We start from the raw sequence: 22,143 nt of genomic DNA, 5'->3' as shown, positions 1-22,143 counted from the left end.
TGAATATTAATTAGATAATAGTTAAAAGGATACAAAATTGTTAGGATTTGATTGTACAGTATTTGAGGTTGCAACCTCTTAAGCCCTGTTCCAGTACTGGTAATGCCAACTTCTCCAGCCTAGGGTTTTAGTTACTAACAAACATATTTAGGAGCCATCCCTACACTTAGCATTCCTATCTGGAGAAATTGTGTGGGTGGATTCAAAATGCATGCTGAGGGGGTTGATAGGTGCCCTTCCCAATGCAAATGGAGGAATCTTATAGGGAAAAATATATGGGGCATTCTTCCATGTTATGCTAAGAGCCTAACGAAGGCGGCATTTTTTCATCTCCACGCGCCGGTCACCTCCAGACTGGATTATTGTTACTCGCTCTACATGGGGCTGCCCTTGAGACTGACCCAGAAACTCCAGCGGGTGCAGAATGTTGCAGCGAGACGCCTTACGGGGTCCTCGCTGCAAGATCACATTCACCTGGTTCTATACCAGCTGCACTGGCTCCCGGTGGAGTACAGGATCAGGTTTAAGGTGCTGGTTTTAACCTTTAAAGCCCTATCCGGCCCAGGACCCTTGTACCTACGGGACCGCCTCTCCTGGTATGTCCCACAGAGGAACTTACGATCTTCAAACAAAAACATCTTGGAGGTCCCAGGCCACAGAGAGGTTAGGCTGGCCTCAAACAGAGCCAGGGCTTTTTCGGCTGTGGCTCTGATCTGGTGGAACGCTCTGTCACAAGAGATTAGGGCCCTGCAGGACTTGACATCTTTCTGCAGGGCCTGCAAGACAGAGCTGTTCCGCCAGTCTTTGGCCAGGGCACAGCGTGACTCCCTCCTTTGGCAATCTTCACAGAACTCTACCCAGTGGTTGCCATCAGTTTGATTTGAAGTAATTTTTTAATGAAATGATTTTAAAATGTTGTCTTATTTCATAGAATCATAGAGTTGGAATAGGCCACAAGGGCCATCGAGTCCAACCCCCTGCCAAGCAGGAAACACCATCAGAGCACTCCTGACATATGGTTGTCAAGCCTCTGCTTAAAGACCTCCAAAGTAGGAGACTCCACCACACTCCTTGGCAGCAAATTCCACTGTCGAACAGCTCTTACTGTCAGGAAGTTCTTCCTAATGTTTAGGCGGAATCTTCTTTCTTTTAGTTTGGATCCATTGCTCCGTGTCCGCTTCTCTGGAGCAGCAAAAAACAACCTTTCTCCCTCCTCTATATGACATCCTTTTATATATTTGAAGAGGGCTATCATATCACCCCCTAACCTCCTCTTCTCCAGGCTAAACATGCCCAGCTCCCTTAGCCGTTCCTCATAAGGCATCGTTTCCAGGCCTTTGACCATTTTTGTTGCCCTCCTCTGGACACGTTCCAGTTTGTCAGTGTCCTTCTTGAACTGTGGTGCCCAGAACTGGACACAGGACTCCAGGTGAGGTCTGACCAGAGCAGAATACAGTGGCACTATTACTTCCCTTGATCTAGATGCTATACTCCGATTGATGCAGCCCAGAATTGCATTGGCTTTTTTAGCTGCCGCGTCACACTGTTGGCTCATGTCAAGTGTGTGGTCAACCAAGACTCCTAGATCCTTTTCACATGTACTGCTCTCAAGCCAGGTGTCCCCCATCTTGTATTTGTGCCTCTCATTTTTTTTGCCCAAGTGCAATACTTTACATTTCTCCCTGTTAAAGTTCATCTTGTTTGTTTTGGCCCAGTTCTCTAATCTGTCAAGGTCGTTTTGAAGTGTGATCCTGTCCTCTGGGGTGTTAGCCACCCCTCCCAGTTTGGTGTCATCTGCAAAGTTGATCAGGATGCCCTTGAGTCCATCATCCAAGTCGTTGATAAAGATGTTGAATAAGACCGGGCCCAAGACAGAACCCTGTGGCACACCACTAGTCACTCTTTTATTTTATTGTTGTTAGCCACCCTGAGCCCAGCTTCGGCTGGGGAGGGCGGGAGATAAATAATTTTTTTTTTATTTATATTTATAATTTTGAGAGATTGATTCATATTGTACGGCTAGGCAATCTTTGTACCCCCTATAATATTGATTTTATAATTAAAGTTATAGGCAGATGCATTTTCCTGCATATGCTACTACCCTTTTTTAGGATAATAAATTAGACATCAGTGTTCTGTATTTTAGCTCAAGGTAGTTGAGATGGGTAGGAGCCTTTTGGAAATCTCAGAACCAACCTCTAACCTTTAAATTACACATTTCATATCAAACTTTAGATTTGGCATTGAATAGACATGCAGATGAAGGAAGATCTGTATCAGACAGATGATCCTTTAAGCTTCCAATAGATTCTAATACATGCATGTCCATCCCCACCTCATCATCTTTGATCCCCTCAGTTCTGCAGTCCTGAGGCAACTGGCAATTCGAACAGTGGATTCCTTCTGCCAGGGATGGAGTAGCATGCACTTCGGCTGCTGTATGAGATCAAACCGGTCATCTCTTTGCCACAATCTTTCTGTAAAGCAGGGGCTGCAGCCTGCCAGTGCCAGTGTCAAAAGCCAGAGTGCACTTTCTTTTACTTTAGTGATCCCAGGACAACTGCAATTGAGCAGTAAGGCTGAGAAAAAAATGTCATAGAAATGTGTTAAAAGCCAGCAGGATGTAGTAGTTAGCATTAATGTAAGATCAAAGCAACCCTGGTTCACATCCCCACTCACCCTAATCTACTTCATAGGATAGGTAAAGAACCATATATACTACCCTAAGCTCTTTGGAGGAATGGCAAATACAGTTATAATTATAAGGAGAAACAGGTTAGGGAGGATGCAGAGTGGCCAAGAGAAAGCGCTCTTATAAAAATGAACTTTTCTATCCTATAATCTATCACGTTCCAGCCTTGTCACATAGAAATATAATGCCTGACCAGTACTTATGAATGCAAAACAAACTCAATGTGGTGTATAAATAAAATATAAGCCTGTAACATTTTGAAACTTTATACAAATAATTGCATCTCCTAGCCAAGCTGCCAATAACATGTTCATATACAGTAATATTGATGGGTTTATGTATGTATATAAGTGCAAATTGCATAAGACAGATGTCAATGTCTAATTGAGGCATGTTTTGACTATGGAGTCTTCTTCAGTGGCAGATATTGAAGGGCGTAAGGGAACAAATTATCACTTTCGGAAGAAAACTTCTTTGGGGGCTCTGTATTGCTACATTTTGGAAGACTGTAAGGTATGTATTTTTCAATCAATAAAGGAATTTTGTTGCAGCATGCTATAAATATGATCATGCACTCTTGTCTCATGCCCAAAATAATGTACTTAATTGTTTGTCTATTTATTGATTTATATATGCATACTAGTTTGTTAGTATTATTGTATACTAACATTATTATTGTATACTAACATTATTTGTCTGAATTTATTTGTTATAAAGTTTCATTTTAAGTTGCTTTATATAAGTTACAGGCTTTCATTTTGTTTATAAGCCACCTTGATTTTGTTCTGTATTCATCCTGATGTTATATTTGCCTGCCTCCATATTTCTTCTTCTTTCCCACAGGCCAGGTCATGTCCAATGTCCTTTGTGGTAGGGGCATTCCTGGAGCTAGCCCTTATGTTGGCATTGCCTCTCTTGTACTATTCTACTCACACACACTTCAATGCATCCCCTATAATCCATACTTCAATGCATTGGCTGAGCAGCCGACAGTTGTTTAAAAGCTAATGTAATGTGTGAACCAAAAACAATATAGCTCAACTTCTTTTTGAAAATAAATCACATTCCTTTCAGGACGAACAAGATTAATTTATCTCATTGCAAGTTTTACATGTCATATTTGCTCCTTCACTACCATGCATAAGTAGCTGCTGCTGCTCCATGGAAATGGGAAAGATAAATAGTGTACAATATGCAGAGTTTTCAGGGGGAAAACTGTAGACCAAAACTGGATAATTAAGCTCCTTGATTCTAACTGGGTTTTAAAGAGTGAATCAAACAAGTGTCTTGTTTTGGTTTCTCTGTACCTTGTTAGCTGGTGCAATTCTCCCTGAACCGACCTTGAAACAAAACTAGAGATTAGTTACATTCTTTGGCTTTGTCCTTTTCCTAAGAACAATACAAGATACTTTTCTCAGGGCAGTTGAAGACTCAACCCAACCTTTTACTGCATGAAGTCTCTGCCCTCCCCCGGACATTTAGCTTTGATAATAGAATAAAAATCACCATACAATCCAGGGCTTATCCTATGTTTTCCTTTTAGTGGGTGTAGCGATTTAGACAGGAGGCTGAGTGCCAACTTGTGCATCCTTATATTCAGTTAGAATAACACAATACTGTTATACTCATGTTTTGTATTGATTGTTGGTACTGTGGCACTGAAACAACTTTCTTTTTTCCTTTTCTGTTTCTGTTTCTCAGCGTGTTTTCCTGTGTATTTCATATGGATGTGCTCCTTTCTTTTAATAGCGCTATATCTACCTGAGAATCAAATGTACATTTGTTTTGACCTTGCTCCATTTGGTATGGATTACTTTGACCTATTAGTGCTCATGGTTACAAACAATAAGAACTTTAGTTGTACACCAAACACATGGGTTGATTCATACTTGCATTGTTCAAAATATTAGGCACAAATTAATATTATTAGCTTCCGTACCCTGTGTTCAATTAGATATTTTTTTTAATAACCTGTGAAAATAAAAGCATGTCCTCTTAAAAATCTTTTAGGATCCTCTTGCAAAGCAGTATTGAACCTGACGGGATTGGATTCCCTTCTACATGGAAACGTCAAACAAGGGCCTGCCAATGTGTTGCCGGAGTTAATTGAATTGTTATAGAAAATCACCATGGGAGGAGCTGTGAGTGCAGGAGAAGACAATGATGATTTAATTGATAACTTGAAAGAAGCACAATATATTCGCACTGACAGAGTGGAGCAAGCCTTCAGAGCTATTGATCGTGGTGACTACTACCTGGAAGGCTATAGGGACAATGCATATAAAGATTTGGCTTGGAAGCATGGAAATATACATTTATCAGCCCCTTGCATTTATTCTGAAGTCATGGAAGCTTTGAAACTTCAGCCAGGATTGTCTTTTCTTAATCTGGGTAGTGGAACCGGCTATTTAAGCACAATGGTGGGATTAATATTAGGTAATACTTTTTTTAATAAAAATGTTAATAATATATGTTTTATGGCAGATGAAATTTATTAAGAATCTCAGTTTTACAGCTGTGTGCATGCATAACTGTCATTTAGCTTCATAGCACTTTATAAGGAGGTTTTCCAGATGAATTGTGCTTAATGTACATGGACTTCAATGCCTTAAAATATTATTCAGGAATTTCAAATGCAACCTCCACCTTTTGCTCTTGATTCCTCACTTCTTAACTGGTGTTTTATTTATTATTTCGCTATTTTAGAAATGAGAGTTGAGTATTTCACTTGCATTCTTACTTAGGGCCAAACAACATGAGATATGGGAGATCTGAGATTGGATTTCCAGTGCTGGTAGTTCAAAGAAACTGGGTAGAGTAGTAGGATTTGGACATTAATGCTAGGGAGAAGGGGTCATATAGCCCATTCTTTCTGTGCTGGTAGTACCTCTTGTGTTACACATTATGGCAAATCATATCTCAGGGATATAGATCAGAAAAGGAATGTTATATTCCGAGCATCTCTGTTCTGATCCAAATTTGAGAGATTCTGCAGATGGTTTAGCCAAAGGTGGAAATAGAGTCCAACCATGTATCTCTTGCATTCCCTGCAGTTTTGTTCTGAATAGTGGTTTTTTTAAAAAAGGTATTAAAACTATTAATGAAACTAACAAATAATTAAGTCAATCTTTAATGACATGGGGAAATCCCTAAAAATTATTATTCATTCTAGGGAAAGCAGGAGTAAGACTGTCAGCTCACTGCTCCCTCTTGTGGGGAATAAAATACCTCTTCGCTTAATGCAGCATTGACAAAATTTATGGGATGAAATTTATATTTTTTTCTTGATAGATGGTTTGAATTGTAACTTTATTCTGTAACTTTATCTAAGTAATTAAATGTTTTGATACCTTTCCCAAGCATCTCCTGAACTTTAAATCCATAAATCATTTTGTTGCTAGTAATGGAGCATTGCTTCAAAGGTGCTTGTGTTGAAGTACATATACACATGGGTGCATATTCTTATGAGCAGTTCTAGATGGCAACCTCTCCAGCAACATGGAAAGTTGAACAGGAAGGTATCAAACTACTGGCATGTGTGAAAGTTGGAGCTATGGTGGATGGTTTAGCTACTGTTCTGCCTCTGCTGTTCTGCTAGTTTATTTGCATTAGCAGTGATCAGTGCAGGTATCAACTCAATTCCCATGTAGCTTGCATGTTTTAACTGCACTGCTGTAGAGTACCTGATATTTGCAGATGCCTTCTGTGAAAGATGACATAAGAGGAAACAGGCATACTTCAAATTTCTCTTCTAAAGTAAGTGTCATAATTAAACAGCTCTTCTGGTAGAAATATTTTGAGCAAGTTATGTGTTGACAACCTTTCTAAACTGTTCGCTAAACATGGTCTTCCAGATCCATGACCAACACTCGAATCAAACACTTGGATAAAGTTACAGGAACTGACACAATCTCAGTACTTTGAAAGATACTGTTGTGTGACTGTAGACATTATTTCTGGTTATGTCTGTCTCCAGCTTGGTTTTTACTTGCATTTCTTCACACTGTCACAGGCATGTGAATAGTAGCAATTGGGAAGGAAAATGTAGTGTGGGAACCATCCCATAATTAAGCTATCTCCAAAGGGAGAATAAAGCTGGTCCTCTCTAGTTAAACATTTCAAGGTAGTCTGTATAAATGATCACATCATTTTTGTCATCCTAGATGAAATAATTAAAACCTGTCCATTATGAACACATATTGCAGCTTTGGGGTTGAAAGCCTTTTTTTTAATACACTCCCCCCCCCCCACTTCATTTTATGGCCTAGCAGGAACCATTAGCTCTAAGTTGGATGCACCATTTTTACCAACCTGGTCACACGTTCTGAAGCTCAGAGGGGCATGACCAGGAATCAGTGTAGTTTCATCAGGATCCAAGCATGAGAGCAGAAATGCATAAGGAACAAGCCAATGAGCCCAGCAGGTGCCAGCCATGTGACTGGAGAGGGGAATACTAGAGCTACGGCTGTGCTGAAATTTCCTTGTTAAACTCTTTCAGCTTGAAACTAGGGTTTTGGATAGGACAAAAAGTTTCATTAAATAGTCCCTTCTCTCTCTCTCTCTCTCTCTCTCTCTCTCTCTCTCCCTCTCTCTCCCTCCCCTCTCCTCTCCTCTCCTCTCCTCTCCTCTCCTCTCCTCTCCTCTCTTTTTCTCCTCACATTTCTTCACTTCCCAAATACTATACTGGCTTAAAGTTGCTTAGTGTTCATATGAAATGTCCATCTTCATATACAAGGCACTCTTTGATTTAGTGAGGCTTAAATTGTTGCCGATTCTTAATTTACAGGCCCTTTTGGAATAAATCATGGAATAGAACTTCATCCAGATGTGGTAGAATATGCCAAGGAAAAACTGGAGAGCTTCATAAAATATAGTGATAGTTTTGATAAGTAAGTATGTTGTCTGCTTGGCTCATTTTTGTGGCCGTAAACAGTTATTGTATGGTGGAAGTAAAACATGCATATTTTTCTGGGATTTTTAAAGCAAGCCTATACTATTAATTATTGCAGCCACATAGTATTTCACACAAGTTTGCAATACAATTTTAAATTGTGAAGTTTTCAAAATACGGAGATGGGTATCTGGATTTTCCATTATGAGTGGGGGCTTTATCACAGGGATGGGAAACTGAGGCCAAATGCATCTTTCCAGCCCCTCTATCTAGCCCCCAGGCTGCACTCTCAAGAACTGCTTTTGCCTGGTTGGACTGTATTCTTGAATTGTAATAATGCCTCTTGCTTTCCTGGATAGAGAGGCAGAGGGGTTTGTGTATGTAGAATCCTCTGAACCTTGTGTGGTTGGAATGTAGCCTGATATACAAAGGTAAAATTCATAGTTCTGTTCTGCCTACTTTTTGCCTCTAGCTCCCAGAAAGGTTACCCACAAGAGAATGCAACCATTGGACTAAAAAAGCTTAATCATGCCTGCTTCACTGCAATTGCATTATCAGTAATTGTGAACTCTCTTTCAATGTCTTTGCTAGATCTACTGCTGATTAAGGGGATCCATCAATCCTTTGCAATATCTTTCCCCACCCCAGTCCTGTGCTCAGATTTTTGAGTATGCTTTTTCACATATCAGGAATAAACTAGATTGTTATACTAGAAGACTACTGTGTCTCTAAATATAACTGAGCTTCAGATTGGACTATATAACATATTTGAAAATATTTTAAATTGTAGTACCTCTGTGTGTCAGGGACGCGGGTGGCGTTGTGGTGTAAACCACTGAGCCTTGGGCTTGCCAATCAGAAGTTTGGCGGTTCGAATCCCTGCAACTGGGTGAGCTCCCGTTGTTCAGTCCCAGCTCATGCCAACCTAGCAGTTCAAAAGCACAACAAAGTGCAAGTAGATTAATAGGTACCACTCCAGCGGAAAGGTAAATGGCATTTCCGTGCGCTGCTCCGATTTCTCCAGAAGCAGCATAGTCATGGTGGCCATATGACCCAGAAAAACTGTCTGTGGACAAATGCCAGCTCTCTCGGCCTGAAAGCGAGATGAGCGCCTCAACCCCATAGTCACCTTTGACTGGACTTAACCATCCAGGAGTCCTTTACCTTTTTACCTTTTACTATGCCAAACCATAGGGACACGGGTGGCGCTGTGGTCTAAAGCACTGAGCCTAGGGCTTGCCAATCAGAAGGTCGGCGGTTCATATCCCCATGACGGATTGAGTTCCTGTTGTTCAGTTCCAGCTCCTGCCAACCTTGCAGTTCGAAAGCACATCAAAGTGCAAGTAGATAAATAGGTACTGCTCTGACGGGAAGGTGAACGGCGTTTCTGTGCGCTGCTGTGGTTTCGCCAGAAGCAGCATAGTCATGCTGGCCACATGACCTGGAAAAACTGTCTGTGGACAAACGTCGGCTCCCTCAGCCAGTAAAACAAGATGAGCCCAGCAACTCCAGAGTCGTTTGCAACTGGACTTAACTGTCAGGGGTCCTTTACCTTTTTTTACCTACTGTATGTGTCTGTGGTTTTTAATATTTTTGGCTATTTGTTATTGCTTAGAATGAAAGGGCTTACACCATGCATTTCAGATTTTGTGTATTATGGAACACTTTCTGTTTTAAAATTGTATCTTGGCACATAAATCAGGTATGGTGGTAATTGTTATCTGGTTGGGCAGTGTGTTAGCATCTACCTACAGATGCATTGTTAAAATGATTATTACTGGTCTAACTTCGGTGGCCATAAATTACATTTCTCACATGGAAATTCCCTAAGTACGCACAGTTGCAAATCCATAACACTGTTGTACACCTGCTGCTGGTGGTATTCTGTCTAAAAGTGCCTAAAATCTGCTACTAACAAAATTGCAATATCTGCTTTGGCTAATCCAGCTAGCATAGTACAGTCATACCTCGTGTTGCATTAGGTTCATGTTGCATCTTTTCAGCTTGCAAACGCGGCAAACCCGGAAGTGTATACTTCCGGGTTTCACCGCACACACAGAAGCGCTCGATCGCTCCACACACATGCGTGGAAGAGGCGCTCTAGTTGCCGACTTTTCAGGGTAAGTTCTGATACCTCAATCTGCATGTATGTAGGTGGAAAATGAAAGGATGAAATGGAGAAAATGGCTTTGTGCTTTTTGGTTTTTTAATTGGCTCGTATCTGTGCTTGGTGCACCTTTTAGTGACCTTGTGTCTTCTGCCTTTTAGTAGCTCTATCCTCTTGTGGATTTCTCACATCAGTGTCCTATGAATCTAGGCAGAGGTAGCTGATGTGGTGCACTCCAGGTGTTGAACTACAATTACCATCAGCTCCAGTCAACATGGTCAGTTGTCGGGGATGATGGGAGTTGTAGTTTTGAATAATTTTTTATGTATAGGTGACAAATGAAGAGTTGGAAGCCCTGCCTCTTTTTCTCTTTTTTATTCTTCTTTTATTTTCTATCTTCTTCTCTTTTTGTTTTTATTTATATTAGCTAGTTACCTTTTTGTATTGAAAGAAGATATTCGGTAGTTGATATTAATACAGTGGTGCCTCGCAAGACGAAATTAATTCGTTCCGCAAGTTTCTTCTTCTTGCGAGTTTTTCGTCTTGCGATGCACGGTTTCCCATAGGAATGCATTGAAAATCAATTAATGCGTTCCTAGGGAAACCGACTTCAGACCAGGTCCGGGGACAGTCTGTCCCCCGACCTCTTCTGAAGGCTGGGGGGGGGACAAGGGCTTTTCTTCCCACCCCCAGCATTTTAAAAAACCCCGGGACAGCGGAGGGCTTCTCCGCTGTCCGGGGCGATCTTAAAATGCTGGCGGGCAGCATTTTAAAATCGCCCCGGGATAGCGGAGGACTTCTCCGCTGTCCGGGGCGATTTAAAAGCCCCTGGGAAGGCAGGCAGGGGGGACAAAGACTTTTGCCCCCCGCCAGCCTTCAGAAGAGGTCCTGGACCTCTTCTGAAGGCTGGCGGGGGCGAAAGTTTTTGCTCCCCCCGCCTGCCTTCAAAAGCTGTCCGGCCAAGGCTTCGCGGACCTCTGCCGGCATGCCGAAGCCTGCGCGCGCTGACATTAGCACGCCCAGGCTTCGCGGAGCGCTCCGCCAGCAGCGGCAGATTTCCCTATGGGCTTTCGTCTTGCGAAGCAAGCCCATAGGGAAATTCGTTTTGCGAAGCGCCTCCAAAACGGAAAACCCTTTCGTCTAGCGGGTTTTCCGTCTTGCGAGGCGTTCGTCTTGCGGGGTACCACTGTATTTGTATATGTTAATTTAAGCTTTAATCAAAAATCTATTAAAAACAAACAAACTCACTTCTCTGTAGTCAAAATGCTACCAAGCATGTACAAGGGGGGAAGCCACCCCAGTAATAACTAGTCATGCTCAGTTGGGATTGAATGATAACTGCTGGGAGATCAAGTTAGAAAAAAGGGAGAGAGTGGTAATGGGAGTGGAGTGGCTGGAAACCTGAACAGGAGCACTCCTTGTCATAGCTGAAAAGGTAAAGGGACCCCTGACCATTAGGCCCAGTCGTGGCCAACTCTGGGATTGCAGTGCTCATCTTGCTTTATTGGCCGTGGGAGCCGGCATACAGCTTCCGGGTCATGTGGCCAGCATGACTAAGCCGCTTCTGGCGAACCAGAGCAGCACACGGAAATGCCATTTACCTTCCCTCCGGAGTGGTACCTATTTATCTACTTGCACTTTGATGTGCTTTCGAATTGCTAGGTTGGCAGGAGCAGGAGCAACGGGAGCTCACTCCATCACGGGGATTCGAACTACCAACCTTCTGATCGGCAAGTCCTAGGCTCTGTGGTTTAACCCACAGCGCCACCTGCGTCCCCTTGTCACAGCTAAAAAGAGTTAAAAGATTAGAAGTGGCGAAACAGAACAAATAATAATAATAATAGGAACAACAAGATCCAGAGACAGTATCATCAAAATTCTTAGATTTTTTTTTAACCCCACAGCAAATTAAAAACTAAGAGGAGTTGACACAGGCCCAACTTTCTTTTTAAAAATGAATATTTTTGCCATATATTGACAGATCATTAAAGAAGGGGGCAAGGCAGGATTTCTTTATGTCCAATTATTTGAAAAGTTGTTCTGAAGAGTGGAACTGCAGAGTTCTCACTGACTCAGTGCATATAATTAGGGAATGTTTTCAATATGAACTACATGTTATGAATTCATATAAAGGGATCTTGTCAACTAAAGGCAATGTGTATCTATTTGAGTTTGAATTTATATGTAAGTAAAACACATTCAGAGATTTAAGTCCAGTGAAATGAATGAAACTTAAAATGTGCAGCTGTAACTGAAATTTGGCTATAATAAATGTAGATGTATTGTGTTCATGGTAAATCTAAGTACTGTATACCATCAAGATAATGCAGTTGCAGTAAGTGGTATTCATTACAATAAACTGTCCATACTCCCGCTGAATTCCCATTAGTTCTCAAATTTCTCTGATATGCCAAAGGACAACTAAAAAGTGCGATTTTAAGTGCAATTTAGTGTTTTTCTATATTTAGTGTTTTTCTATAAACATGAAATGTTTGTTTTATCCACAGATTTGAATTTTGTGAACCTGCCTTCGTAGTTGGCAACTGCTTGCAAATCTCATCAGATAGTCATCAATATGACCGGATTTACTGCGGAGCTGGTGTACAAAAAGACCATGAGAACTACATGAAAATATTATTGAAAATTGGGGGCATTCTAGTTATGCCTATTGAAGATCAGGTGATTAAGTATGTTTGTCATGTGTGTTTAGTTGTAACAGATAAAAAGTAGTTCTCTTGTGTGTGGACTCGTAATGACTTTCTTAATGTCAGTTGCCTCAGTACAGTGAATACAAAGGTATTTTGTAAACCTTAAAGCAGAGAATAGCAACATCGAAACAATAGACCACATAATCTCACTCTTCTCTTTCCTTTGACTTCCAGAGATCCCAGTTGTGCACATTATAGCTTATTAGGACCATCCCTGGCCTTTAGTCAATTTTTTTCTGACAGAGCCCCCCTTCTGGTTTTGTTGTGCCACAAAAACTGAGTGGCCAGTTAATGTGTTCATAACAAAAAGCTTATATGTACAGGAGTCCTCTATCCTACCTTCAGACAAGCTATCTATCCCTGCTCTTAAATTAACACTGTTATCAAGGCATCATCATGCTGCAGTTCAGCCTGTTTAAGAATGCACTTTGATTAGTGACTGCTACCCTTTCAGTGCTACTACTGCTATTTATAGTTTTATGTTCAGCATTGTTCAGTTAATCTCTTAAACTGAGCTTTAGCTAGCTATGGTAATGTTATCAAAATAGCATACCTTTGACTTCCCTGTGACTGGATCCCACGCTGCTTTGCTAATGTTTGAATAAAGCAATTGCTCAGGACATGCAGATCATCCGATAAGTCTTGCATGATTTCATTATTCATTTGTTAGCAGGAGTACCAAGGGATCTAGCCAACAGGTAAGTGCACCCAACCGTAATTCAGAAATTGGTCCTTTAAAAATCCAGACAAATTAGAAACTATGGACTCAGAGTGAATATATGTTTTAAAGCACAGTGTAATGCTCAGTGACCAGCAAACTGGGACATTTCTTTCTCTTTCCTTTTCAGTCAAGGACAGAATGTTTTGAAAAGCATGAAACGTTTAGTGATACAATAATACTTAGTACTTATTTTTCATTCATAGATATCAAAGGGCTTTTCTACGGTGAGTATAATTATCTCCATTTTACAGATGGGGATGTGTAGGTACACTGATACATGACTTGCTCAAGCTGACAGTATCCCTAAGAAGCCTGCCTTGCTCAATAAGTTACCAAATACCTTTAGAATAAGAATGCTCATCAATTAAATATTATATAACAACTTTATAATTTCTCCTCAATACACAAAACAGCTCATTCTACTACTATATTTTAAGGAAGCATGGATGCTTTTTGAATTGAGAGGTTTACATCATACCACTCTTGTTCAGTAATCACTGATAGCTATCCATTAAGGAAAAACGACACTGGACTGAAGCAAAGGCTTTCAAAATAAATAGTTGTATTGCGGATCTGCCCAGAGGATTGCAAGCTTAATACGTTTGCAGGGGAAATTGGACAGGTAATGCTGACTTAACAGATCTTTAATATATAAAGTATTGAGGAATTTTAAAACCAATAATGAAAACTGCTGTAATTCTGTCTTCTAATTCCATCCTTGGAAAACACCAAAGGAGGGCCTCTTAAGCAAATTTGTGCGCTCTCAGCAATGTGAACACTTATCCTTTCCCCCCCATCAGATATACACAACTAGTTTTAATTATAAATCTTTAATTTCTGGATATTGTACATATTAATATATGTATTTAAATACTCATTGTCCTGGGCAATTCATGGATTTGCATGCATCAGTCAAATTTGCATTTCAGTCAATGATATAATTGTACTAAAACATTCCAAAAGTAGCTGAGTTTTCTTTGTTTATATCAACCCTGCAAATTAATGTAGACCTGCAACCCTTTTTAAAGTTAGCAAGAATACATAAAGTGTTTCTAAAAGTAAACTGGGAATTATGTGAAATATGTTGGAATGTAACAGAATAAATGTAGGCTCCCTGTTCCGCCAGTTCACTTCTTTTTCTCAAGGTGAGAAGTACTAGACAGTGACTTAGTTTGGATAATCATTTCCAGGCTTATTAAGATGAAAAATGAGCAAGCTGTATGCCTCCACATAGTCACTGCAGGCACAAGCAATCAGACCAGGAGGCATCTAATTAATCCAAGTTCTTTGAGTAGTCTCTGTGGAGCCCCTTATGGGTTCTGTACCTCTCCACAGAGCTTCTTTTGAGAAGACTCTATAGCTAGGCTCTAATTTTAACATGTGCCCTCCTCCCCCATGCATATATTAAGGGACATGATTCCCTCTCCTCCACTTTCTTTCATGTCACAGGACACACCTCATATGAAATCTTTTGAAGACTTGATAACTTAAGTAGATTCCCCCACTCCCCAATACTATTATTTCACAAATGCGGGTAGAGATGCCCTCAGAATCACCCTTCCCAAAGTTTCAATGCTTTTCCTCCTCCTAGTCAGTTTCCGGTTTGGCCTGTACCAAAGCTGTCTTTCCTTTAACCCCTTGCATCTCTTGTCATCCTGCTCAGCCTTGCTATCTTACTGTTGTGTGTAGTGTTTCTCAGTGTTTATGAGTCTCTTCCTTATTTTTTCATCTGTTTAAAGTAAAAAAAAGTTCCTTTTATTCTGAGGTTCATTTTATGCTTTTCTATATGCTACAGTCATTTGTTTTCCATTTTTCTAGTTTCCTTTTTTCCTTTTGTTTTGACTATTCTTTTGGCGTGACCACTTTGTCACTGGGCTTCAGCCCTTCTAAGGTCCGCCCCCCCCCCAAAAAAAGTGTAAAACCGGTGATCAATGACACCAAGACATTGCTGCTTCAGCCATTCTGATGACAGCCTTCAGGCATGCCAGTGCCATTAAAAAGAGAAGGGAGCTCCTCTTTAAACACCCCATTGCAGATTCCCACATACAGAACTGCCTATATCAGCGGCAATCGCCGCGCAAGGGTAGCCAACGTGGTGCCCTCCAGATGTTGTTTGCTTGAACACTCATCAGCCCCAACCAGCACTGCTCCAGCTCTACAGCTACTATGCTGCCACCACCTCTATATCAGGGACAAGATATGCCTCAATCAGCTGGTGTGAATCTCAGCTGATTTATCTGCTGATGATTTACAGCAGTGTGGAAAACCTCAGTGATGGGATTGTAATTGTCTTAACTTACAATGCAAAGTCTCTGCTGCCATTGCTTCATTACTGAGCGCTGCGGTCTTATCCCAGCTGGCTGCACCACAGGCAACTATCTTGTTATTATTTGAGGGTGATAAAGGAATTGGTGCCAGCAGCTTTCTCCCACGCTTTTCCCCACACTTCTCGCTTAGTATGGAAGATTGTTTTTCCTTCAGGATCAAAGCAATGTAGTTGCATTGGTCTCAGCAGACTTTTCCCACAGTAACTCAACTGCATAAATACCATATCAAAGCTGAAGAGTCTCAATGCCACTATCTATCCCTGCTGCATTTTTCAGTGGGGGCTTTACTGTTACTGCCTTTGAATCAGGAGTGAAGAATCCTTGATATCAATGTCACTCCCAACTTCTTTTTATTTTGCTTTCCTCTTTTCAATGATAGCTTCACTTGGTATTGACACTGAAGGAGTACATTGAGCATTCATTAGGTTTCCTTTCATCTAGCTGCGGCAGCCCTTGAAGTGTTTGGTAGTGGCAGCATCTGTGCATTGCACATAGCATTAACTTTTCATGTCACCCAACATTTGGGGCAAAGAGGTTTTTCTTTGTTCTTCCACAAACTGCATCTTTCAAGATTGGTGCCCCGGTGCTAGAACATATAATCAACTATTAGATAACAGTTGTAGGTGTAGAGGTGACTGATTAACTACTGTTTGGACCAGAAGTCCAGATTCACTTCCTACAGACTTCCTCAAGACCAAAAACCGCTACTTTATTTAAGGAGGGCCATTAATATGTCTGCTACCCTTTGTACAGTGAAGTTTAGTAATGGTATAGACTTTCAGCACCAACTGTGCACATTGAGCAGCAGTCTGGAATTCAGAGAAATGTTGACAACAACACATTTCCTAGGGAGTTGCACCATTGAGCCCTCTAGCCTCCACTTCTATGTGACAGGGATTTGTTGATGGCATCTTCTTCACTTCTGTAGTCCCTTTTCAGGTGGCAGTATGCACTCATGATAGCTAACCCTTGCACAACAACTCCCCTTCTTCCCATAGCTAGTCTTTCTTGGATTGACCCTCACCACCTAATATTCATCCTAGTTTTCTCAATCCAGAAAAAAAGGAAATGATTTCATGCCTTGGTAATTTGCCACACTGTGTTTCTAACTGGCCAGCATCAGACCAGCTTTAGTTTTTACCTGCCGTAGCCACTGCTCAGCTTGTGCTCACAGTGTGTTTTTCTGTATTTTAAATTTGTTGCCACCTTGCAACAATCCCGTTCTGGAGTGGGTTTATTAGCACTCCATGAGGGTTGTTGTTGCTGCTCCTCATTTTTCTTAGAAGAGTCTCATTAGTTGCAACCCTTGACTCAACAGTCTCTAGGTAGGTGCCTCCTTCCAACAGGCCTTGCTCAACTTGTTTTTTGTGCCTGCCCCTACCTTCAGGAACAGCTTATTACTCTACCCATGTGTGTAGCTGTGCAAAGACTACAAAGGAAATGGACATGTTGCTTTCCTGTACCCATAATTCTTGTGAGTGAAAATATGTGTGGACACGCAGCCTGTCCTTTCCATCTTCAGGGGTTAGTGTGTCTTGAAATGTTTAGATTGTTCAATTTTGGGCCTCTGTGTTGTTCAAAAATTTGAACTGTGCACATAGCTGGTGGTAGTGCAGTATCCACCAAAATACAAGCCTAGCTGTAGAATCTTCCAGAAAGACACTTTGCACAGGTGCAAAACCTGTATGTGTGTGTGCAAAGATGACTACACAATGAGCTAAAGCTACAGGTAAGCAACCAGCACTTTCTCATTTCATCGCACCAAGAAATTAGAGTTGCCAACTTCAGAGCAATATTTTAAATAATGGTTTAAGTTAGTTAATATCCTGGGTGGTTTGAAAGATGGTAACCATAATTTCTCAGTTCAGCTGAAGCAGGAAGTTATGGTTAATTAGAGACTTCTGGTCTGATTGCTATAGGAGCACAGGGCAGTGTTAGAAACAGATATGAAAGCTAGGAGATAATGGCACTTTAAGCCTAGGTTATGGGTGCAAAAATGGAATGTCTAGGGACTTTTTTTTAAAAAATAGCAAGAATACAAAGCTGAAAATGAATGAACTGCAGCTAAAATATTATGCTTATTTTTCACATGGTCTAGTCCTTCCCCTGCCCACCCTCCTAATATTCTTAAGAAGATCTCTTTTCCAGTCTTCAGAGAGTTACCTGGAAATGGGGAGGCAGAAAAAGGTTCTCCTTTCCTTCCACTCTACAGATTTAATCTGAAATCATAGGTGCAGTACTGCAGCCAGAGCTCAGAAACTGCTTGCACTAATGAAATTCCCTGTCGCAAAATGCGCCTAGAACAATGGGAGTTTTGAACACTGGCACAGGGAATGGCATGCAGAAACACAAGAGTCATATCTCAGTTTATTTAACCAATATATGACTGTCCAAATGTGGTTAGTGATCTCAAATGTAACAATGAACTTTGACTTATTGTTGCATGAAGAATCCAGTGCAGGCGTTGGGCTCACATACTCTTCCTTCCTCCTCTGAGGTTGCCATGAGGGGTTTGGATATTTCCACTTCCATTTTCAATTAAGCACAGTTTAATATTATGTCTGAACCCCAGACTCTGATTAATTTTAACTGTGACTTATTGAAACCAGCTAAGGTTGTTTCAGTAATCATATTCAAGACTAACAGTTTGTTCAGGTTCTGTCAAAAAGATAAACTGTGCTTAATAAAACACAAGGAAAAGCTTCTGATCTCACAGCTACGCTGACTGAGGAAGCATGTGATTCTGATGCTTAGCCTTGTGATGGTAAAGCTGTAGTTATGTCAGAGCAAGGCTAGCATATAAGAATTGGACAGGTGTAGATGAAGTCATGTATTTAATTGTTTTGTGTCTGAAACTTAAATGATTCCATGCAGCTAACCCAAATACAGAGAACTGGACAAAATACTTGGGAAAGCAAAAACATCCTTGCTGTTTCATTTGCTCCACTTGTGCAGCCAAGCAAGAGTGACAGCAGCAAAAATGATACTGTGGGACTTCGTAAGTACCATTTAACTCTAGTCTTTCCTTTGGGGCGCAGCTACTGATGATACTTACATAAATATTCTTAAAGTTATATTAGAATGTATTGCATCAGAACTCAGGCTTTTGGTGTTTCTCACTTCAGACAAACTATGAGCTGTAATCAACAATTTTTCTTGGTCTACCACCCACGATTTGTCTGGCAGAGACAAACCATGAGCCCAAGTTCATATGTAACATTGAAGCAAACCTTAGCCCCGGATAGCATGGCAGCTGCAGAACTGTGGGAAAAGTGTAGTGGCTGCAGTCTTCACACCATGAACCTGCATGTTCATCATTATTTGATCTAGCATTACCTATGAACTGAGCTACATTCTGTTTAACATGATCTGGTTTAAAAATATGTGATTAGGGGGACCTATTTGAAGGAACTACATAATAACTCTATAGCCCCACTCTTTTGATAGAATTCTCTCGTAATCTATCAACTTTTGGGCAAGATAGTCATGAAAAAGTGACATGATATTATTACCCACCCACCCCCAATAAGTGGGCAGGCCAAACCTCATGCCATATCAACAAAGTGCTCTTGACTGTCCATTTCAAAACTGCAGCATGAGTCAGTGGAACTACTGCTCAAGGAAGAATAAGTCTAAAACTCTGTTGGTTCTGTATAACTAGTTGCCTTTAACTGGATACTGGCCAACATAACTGATCTTTGTTATCCATTTCATAGTATATTATTTTTACCTTTACTTCTTTCAAAGGTTATTTCCTTTACCTAGTTAAAAATTCACCATCGATTTGCAGTACTGCTCTTAGATAACTTGACCTAGAGAGCAATCTTAATTTTCTCTTTCTTTTCAGCCCCCTGTGCTGTTAGGAATCTACAGGACTTGGCTCGAATCTACATTAGGCGCACTCTTAGAAACTATATAAATGATGAGTTGCAAGCCAAGGGTATTATTCCAAAACCTCCACCCAAACGCAAACGCAGACGGTGCCGTAGGCGCAGGATTAACACCTATGTGTTTGTAGGCAATCAGCTCATTCCTCAGCCTCTAGATAGTGAAGAAGATGAAAAGATGGAAGAAGACAACAAAGAAGAGGATGAGAAAGATCACAGTGAAGCCTTGAAGCCAGAAGAACCCCCAATAAATTTATTGCGGGAGAGAATTATGAGTCTACCACTTCCTGAATCTCTAAAATCGTACTTGACATACTATAGAGAAAAATAATTTGTTTTAAGTAGATGTGATAATGCCTACTTGATAGATCCATTATTCTTGAAATGTAGCATTTACTAAGAAAAACATGGACAGAATTCAGTAGTCTTTCAGTAAGACTAAAGTGCAGTGATAAAATGAAACATAACTTGTCTTAACTTTGCTACAAGGACTTGCATTTAGCAGTAAACTCCTATTTTCAATTCATTTTTGGTTACCTTTTGAAAAATGCTCTTTTAACTCTGATAGAAATATATTCCAAAGCAGTATACCGCACTAATTAAGAGTTTGCATGTGATAAATCTCTTTTCTGCTCTGACAAATTTGTATTTATGAGAGTTGGTGAAATTTTATATGTGTGAATTATTGAATGACTACATTCAGACATCAAATGAGAACTGCCTGCATTAATTCTCTGGAGGAAGTTTTTGAGCATACGGGCAGTTCATCTCATGTTGAATTGGAAAACTTTATTTTTGCCATGGCTGTATCACAATCATCGTTACTGTGTTGATGTGAATGTATTCCAAGGAATACATGAGTGCAATAACTGTGTGCAGACACTGAATGAGCTGGCTTTAAAAAAATATGAACATTCAAGTTCCAAAATGTCAGTAGGCCCTGCTACACTTTATTTTATATATTCTCTTGCCAAAAGATCTCAAGAAAAGTGACTGCTTCTCTTTCAGAGCCTTAAAAAACCTTTGTTGACTATGAAAATTTTTAAAAATATAATACAACCCTGTTTCTTTAACACCAGCCGATGATAGTCAACAATTTCTCAGACTTTCCAGCATTTATGAATAAGCATTTAGTTTCTTTTTTAAAGTTCATGGTACAGAAAGCATATTTCATATATTAAAGATTGTAATTTAGGTTTCAACTATTTACCACTTTATAGAGTAGAATATGTAAAAAGATTAGCTTGTATTGCTTATTTGCATAGCTGTAATAGGATTTTCTTTTCTAAGAAAAAAGGTTAAGCAGGTGCACTTTAAGTGGAATCTGTACTTATTTAAGACAAGGCATTCAGTTCCTACATTTGCTCTTGATACTCTTCCTTTTGGAAATTATTAGTAGCATTGCAAGCTTGTATGCTTACATTGCTTGACTATATTCCATCTGCCAGCCCCCTGCTTCACTGGTTTATTTAATGGCATTGCTTGAAGGGGTTGGTGTTTTTTTTTAATTTTTGCATGATGGACTATGTAATTTTCACTAGCTTTATAATTTAGTGTAAAATATCAATGAAATAAAATGGAGCTCAAGATATGCTGTAAAAACTGCTGCTGTTATGGACACCTGATTTGTTTGGGCCCAATCAAAAGCATTCCTTGGGGACTATTTACTATCTAGTTATATCATAAAACAATTAAAATTCTTAAGATAAAATCAAGATATATGGTGAGCATTTTACATATTCTCAGAGCCTGATAGTTTGTAGATGGAAACCAGTTAAACAGCACCTGATCTAGCATTCATGGTTTGTAGAATCCACTTTACAATATAAATAATAACTTAATTGGTCACTGTCTATGAAATACATATTTTTACTTAACAGGTTGGATTTCATGCTTTAATTTGCCAAGTAATCCCCCCCCCCCATATTCGCAATACTGAAAATTCAGCTCCACAAAAAAATTCTTCTGGTATAACTAGCTTGATGAGTTGTTTGCAGAAAATGTACACTAATGAGTAAATATACTCATCGCTGGAAATAAGTATGCCAGCCTTATTTCACAGCAATAAAACCTATTTCCTATTATAGTAAAACTACTGCAGTAGTTCTGAAGGTTTATCTGTGGGGAGCATTGACTATAGCACATCTTATTTTATTTTATTAGAAGAAATGAAGTTTTAGGCATTCTGAAATTCAAGTTGTCCTTGTATTGGAATTTCATCCTTTTTGGAATTTCTTCATATTTTTTCAATTTTCACAGAGTAAAATATTAAATAATTTACAAGGAGAGACCTTTAGTCAGGAGGCTTTTGAAGAATGACTTTGTGTGTTTTTCCATTCTGTTGTACTCTTGTTCAGATAGATAATAGAGTAGTTATGAATATGCATTATGTAATTTTTGGAGTCACAGAAGCAATGTTTCTTTTGTGTTCGTGGGTTTTTTCACATTCTTTGATTTATATTTACTTTTAAAAGTATAAAAATGCAAAATGAATCGAAATTAAACTTTTGTCATAATTCCAATAAAATGTCTGGTGATTTTGTGCTGATTAAAACTCAATTATTGTTTCTTTTTGCTTGGCTTTTTTGCTTAGTGATCTGAAGTTTGAGAATTGAACACTTCAAAGATATACTTATAATGCCACAATTGAAAGCACTGGTGTTCTTGGGAAGCTTGAACATCATTATATCAGTATATTGCTATTTGTGTAAAATGACAAAAGGTAAAATAGCCTGTCATGACATCACGTAAGGACTACTAACTACACTGGTACCTCGGGTTAAGAACTTAATTCGTTCCGGAGGTCCGTT

General features: G+C 39.9%; 1 protein-coding gene across 15 annotated transcripts in view; it reads left to right on the top strand.

Moving 5' to 3' along the window:
* Positions 1-21,901, top strand: part of PCMTD1 (protein-L-isoaspartate (D-aspartate) O-methyltransferase domain containing 1) — a 36,129-nt gene extending 14,228 nt beyond the window's left edge. For 6 of the 15 annotated variants that reach the window (XM_082233932.1, XM_082233940.1, XM_082233941.1 and 3 more), the window contains 7 exons: positions 3,111-3,205; positions 4,703-5,128; positions 7,479-7,581; positions 12,198-12,369; positions 13,323-13,343; positions 18,321-18,444; positions 19,294-21,901. In XM_082233932.1, coding sequence (XP_082090058.1) covers positions 4,822-5,128; positions 7,479-7,581; positions 12,198-12,369; positions 13,323-13,343; positions 18,321-18,444; positions 19,294-19,664 — 1,098 coding nt within the window. In that variant the 5' untranslated portion in view covers positions 3,111-3,205; positions 4,703-4,821 and the 3' untranslated portion in view covers positions 19,665-21,901. The remainder of the gene's footprint in view (positions 1-3,110; positions 3,206-4,702; positions 5,129-7,478; positions 7,582-12,197; positions 12,370-13,322; positions 13,344-18,320; positions 18,445-19,293) is intronic. The other 9 variants (XM_082233939.1, XM_082233945.1, XM_082233946.1 and 6 more) reach the window with 3 other exon arrangements.
* The last annotated feature ends 242 nt before the right edge of the window (positions 21,902-22,143 follow it).

The sequence above is a fragment of the Podarcis vaucheri genome (genome assembly GCF_965113315.1).
Source record: "Podarcis vaucheri genome assembly, chromosome: 8".
Taxonomy (NCBI): Eukaryota; Metazoa; Chordata; class Lepidosauria; order Squamata; family Lacertidae; genus Podarcis; species Podarcis vaucheri.
The sequence above is the reverse complement of the archived record's forward strand: the minus strand, read 5'-3'. Positions and strand labels throughout refer to the sequence as shown.